The sequence below is a fragment of the Propithecus coquereli genome, unplaced genomic scaffold, assembly GCF_000956105.1.
Source record: "Propithecus coquereli isolate 6110/MARCELLA unplaced genomic scaffold, Pcoq_1.0 Scaffold343, whole genome shotgun sequence".
NCBI classification, from domain to species: Eukaryota; Metazoa; Chordata; class Mammalia; order Primates; family Indriidae; genus Propithecus; species Propithecus coquereli.
In genome coordinates this window covers 1,603,695-1,608,525 of record NW_012149097.1, presented here as the reverse complement: position 1 = coordinate 1,608,525, position 4,831 = coordinate 1,603,695, and the positions used below count along the sequence as shown (strand labels likewise).

Genomic DNA, 4,831 nt, shown 5'->3' with positions numbered 1-4,831 from the left:
GGAACGTAAGAGATCTGGTTTAAAACAAAATGTACTTATATCCTGTTTACAAGTCATTTCCCTCCCAGCCCAGACCCCAGTCACCCTGGGCCCCTCCAGAGGCAACACTCCTGCCCGTTCCCTTCAGGTTCTTTCTGGGATCTTACATACTTGAGGGTCTGTGTGTGTGTGAATACATGTTTATGTACATGTGTGCTTTTTAAAACGTAAATAAACTCTAAATAGTTTTAGATTCACAGGAAAGTTGTGAACACAGTGCTGAATTCCCCTATATTCTGCACCCAGTTTCTCCTATCATCAGCATCTTACATTACTGTAGTACATTTGTTACGACTAATGAAGTACTGTTGATACAATATTATTAACTAAAGCCCATACTTTATCCAGATTCCCTTAGTTTTTCCCTAATATCCTTTTTCTGTTCCAGAATCCATCCAGAATACTGCATGACATTCAGTTTTCATATTTCTTTGGGTTTCTGCAATAGTTTATCACACTTTCCTTGTATGGATGACATTGACAGTTTTGAGGAGTACTCAAACCTGGTATTTTGTAAAATATCCCTCCCTTTTGGGTTTGTTTGGTCATCTTTGGAGAAAAATATACCAATAACACACAAACATGAAATTAAATTAAAGTGAGAACCTCTCCCCTCGCTCCCCAAAACAAGCGATGGTTTGAAAAGTATTTGTGCTGTGGCTACTAGACATCACTCAACGACTGCTTAGGAGAAGTGAGACTTTTCACTGGCTATGCAATCCATGCTTGGCTATGATAAATCTACAGATCACTAATATTTCATTTGTAATGTGTATTATCCCTATCTTGATTTGTAAAATAATTATAAGAATATTTACATATTTATACAGTTTTCATCTAAAAAGTGAATGCTTTTATTCACAAAAAAATTTCGCTTAATTTTTTTTTTTTTTTTTGAGACAGAGTCTTGCTCTGTCACCCCAGCTAGAGTGCAGTGGTGTCATCATAGCTCACAGCAACCTCAAACTCCTGGGCTCAAGTGATCCTCCTTTCTCAGCCTCCTGTGTAGCTGGGACTATAGGCGTATGCCACCATGCTGGGCTGATTTTTCTATTTTTAATAGAGATAGGGTCTCACTGTTGCTCAGGCTGGTCTCAAGCTTCTGAGCTCAAGCGATCCTCCCGCCTCGGCCTCCCAGAGTGCTAGGATTACAGCCGTGAGCCACTGCGCCTGGCCTGAAATGTTTTTAAACAATGCAAAAATTGAAATTCAATTGAAATGAAAATTGAAAAAATAATCACACTGATACATCATTAGACTTACGTCTTTCCATTCCATTCCACAATCTTTGTAAAGTCAAGGTAATTGTCTTCCCCAGTTAGAAAAACATAGTCTCCATCATTAGTCCCATTTTTCTGAAAATAAGTAAATAGGATCATTTAAAGCAGGTGTGATAGTTAATCCGAGGCTGCAGCGCCCAGTTGTTTGGTCAGACACTAGCCCAGTGTTGCTGTGAAGGTGTTCTACAGACGTGATTAATACCACCGGTCAGTTAACTTTAAGGAGATTACCCTCTATGATGTGAGTGGGCGGCTTCCACCTAATCAGTTCAAAGTCTTAAAAACAGAAAATGAGATTCCCCGGGGCCAGAAGGACCTTGAGGGAACCTTTGTATCTCTCGGTAGATGAGAGTAAGACTCTTGAACAGGCAAAGCCAAAAAATAACTACAAATTTAAAGCTGGGCAAACTCATCACAATCCCAGAGCCCACCCCAATCTATTATTTTCTTCCTGACGTTAACTTTCTCTTTCACCAACTTCCCAACCATCCATTTTACTCAAGTTTTTTTTCCCCAGAAAAAAGCTTTCTAATTTTTTACGTACTCTACACAGGGTCCCCAACCTATGGTGAGTTGTATAATTACTTCATTTTATATTACAATGTAATAATAATAGAAATAAAGTGCATAATAAATGTGAAGCACTTGAATCATCCTGAAACCATGTCCTTCTTCCCCCGTCTGTGGAAAAATCGTCTTACATGAAAACGGCCCCCGGTGTCAAAAAGGTTGGGGACCACTTCACAAGACATCCAGCCTGCAGGTCATTTTGGTCTACAAGAAACCCAAAGTTAAGATGAAATCTGGCTTGGGGTGCCCTGCTCCCACTGTCAGCGGAACGAAGAGGCACTGAAAAGAAAAATTAACTTACCCCATAGAACAGGCCAAAATAGGGAGAGATCTCGGGTCTGAAAGGGTGGATGAGGGACAAGACCACATCTTTGTAGCCCCAGAGCAATTCGTCAACTGTGTGAGTCACGAAGAGCTTCTGTTCGTAGGTTTTCAATATGGCCTCGATGATCTCCCTAAGGAAGTGGACCTGGGACCATTCCATGGCGGTCTGAGGAGCAGAGGCAAGTTAAGACAGCAGCGGCCCCTCCCAAGACCCCCACCCCACGCTCTCCCACTGCCCCTCAACAAAGGGGGCTGGAAACTGAAAATGTGAATGTTGAGATTAAACAGCCAAAAAATCAGTCAGCGAGCTCCTCTCTGGCTCCATATGGAAGAATAAGACTTTTTGGTTATTGTCCTTTCTCAGTATTACATTTCGTAGGTGTGACCTTGGCATCCGCATTTGCAAGCTCGCAGTTATCCAGACACCGGAGAAGGGAAAAAGCGCTTGTAAATACGTTGGCATCTTTGGCCACAAGGTGGCGCCACCTTCCCCCAGAGCTGGGCCCTCGCCATAAACCCTACACCACTGGGCAGCAGGGGCCGGCCGGATCTGGGATCGGATACTCTCTAGGTCCAAGGTCCACCGTGTCCAGCTACATATGGAGCCAGGTTGGGGGGGCCTCAGAAGGGGTGGGTGCAAGTGAGTAAGAAAGCGTCCTGGGTCTCCGTACAGCGCAGGTGCAGAACAGGTGAGACCGTTAGGTGGAATTGCGTTATAAACGTAGCCCGGTGCCATCACAGTGGGCCCTGATCAGCAGCCCAGCCTGTTGCTTTCTATTTGAAAAGGGGAGGAGTCAACTTACATATTTTGAGAATATAAAATCCAGGATAGAAATCTGAACCAAGAAGTGGTATGCAAATTATATTGCTGCCCGATGTAGTTTGAATGTAATTTGCAAGAGGCAAATAAACACTTTTTAAATTACTAGCTACCAAAAAATCCTAGGGGCCTATTTATTTGCACAAGTGCTAATCCTAAACACACAGGAAGAAATTGTGAAAACAAATCCTAAAATTTGCATTTTGTCACCATTTGAAAAGACCCTGTTTGATCGATCTTAGAAAAAAGTCTAAGATGAACTTTAAAGAAGGGGAAAATGTATTTTTCTTTTCATATATGTATATTTTCGACATAACTTAATAGCTCTTAAATGTAAAACCATAATAGCATTAGCTTTTTCCTTTCTTCTACAATCCACAATAATGATACTAAAATGCCTACTCACCAATACAGGAATATTTAATGTTCTGATTAAGTCAATTTTAGGGTCTCCAACAGATTGGTTTCGTTCAAAAACATAGGCCTTGTTGCTAACAGCAGATATTGTTGTTCCATTATCTCCAAATTGAATATTTGCTTTGTTTCTGAGTTCCCTAAAAGAAAAAAAAAGGATTTTATTTGAAAATAGGCGCCACTTTAGTAAGCAATACTTTTCCTTTCTTTCAGCATCAAAGTTACATTTCCAATATAACGTTATATAAAGAGAGACTGCAGATACTAAGCCCTTAAAAACGGGAGATTAAAGCTGTAATGCTGGAAGGAAATAAGGCCTAGGATAGAGTCTTCTCAAAAAATTGTTGTTTTCATGCTTTCCACCCATGATTGAGGAAACACAACAGATAAGGGGCACCTGCCCAAGGAGTCAAAGTCAATAAACTCCCTCCTGGGTTAAGGTTTGGTTGGTCCTGAAACATTTTCAAAATTTTCAGTTCAGTTTATAGAGTGTTTGAATTTCAATTTATTTACCAATGTCATTTTATTTCTAACTTGAATTCAGTTGAAAATTCATTTTTAAAAAATTGATGCCCTCCCAGCACCCTAGGAGGCCAAGGTGGGAGGATTGCTTGAGGTCAGGAGTTTGAGACCAGCCTCAGCAAGAGTGAAACCCCCATCTCTACAAAAAATAGAACAATTAGCTGGGTGTGGTGGCGCATGCCTGTAGTCCCAGCTACTTGGAGGCTGAGGCAGGAGGATTGCTTGAGCCCAGGAGTGTAGGTTGCAGTGAGCTAGGATGATGCCACTGCACTCCAGCCTGGGCAACAGAGACTCTGTCTCAAAAAAAAAAAAAAAACAATCAATGCCCAATGCTTAGTAAATTAGAGTTCACTCCCGTTTCTGATATACAGTTCAGTTTGGTTGAAGTTAGTGCCCCCAGATGTGGCCTCAGGAAGCTCTGAGAGAGCGCGTGGTGCCAGGGTTGGGCCTGGCGTGAGTGTGAGTGAGGACTCACCAAGTAAGGGGTGCCAAGACACTCAGTAATCAAAATCAATGTTTTAATGTGCTATTTCTTAAAATCAAAATTAATGTCAAAAATTCATGCTGAAAAAATATGAAAATTTTAAACAAAAACACAATGTGATCTTTTGTGTATCAAATGCCTCACGCCAGTCCTGGCCCTGCCTGACATGTCGTAGATGGTCAACAGATTCCAGTGTCTTTTCCTTCTCTCTGCTTACTTCTCCTCCTTCCTATGCCACACGGGGCTGGCGGCACGGTAGCCACTAGTCACATGTGATTACTGAGCCCTTCGACTTTCAAAAACATACAAAAAAAATGTAAAATATCTCCTTACCCTTTTAATGTCAACTGCATTTTTGAAATGACGCTATTTTACATA

General features: G+C 41.4%; 1 protein-coding gene across 1 annotated transcript in view; it reads right to left on the bottom strand.

Moving 5' to 3' along the window:
- The window catches only part of SCARB2 (scavenger receptor class B, member 2), a 59,773-nt gene that overhangs the window by 20,255 nt on the left and 34,687 nt on the right, over nt 1-4,831 (bottom strand). Inside the window, exons 3-5 of the mRNA XM_012650990.1 lie at nt 3,440-3,587; nt 2,191-2,379; nt 1,303-1,394 (exon numbers count right to left, since the gene is read on the bottom strand). Coding sequence (XP_012506444.1) covers nt 1,303-1,394; nt 2,191-2,379; nt 3,440-3,587 — 429 coding nt within the window. The remainder of the gene's footprint in view (nt 1-1,302; nt 1,395-2,190; nt 2,380-3,439; nt 3,588-4,831) is intronic.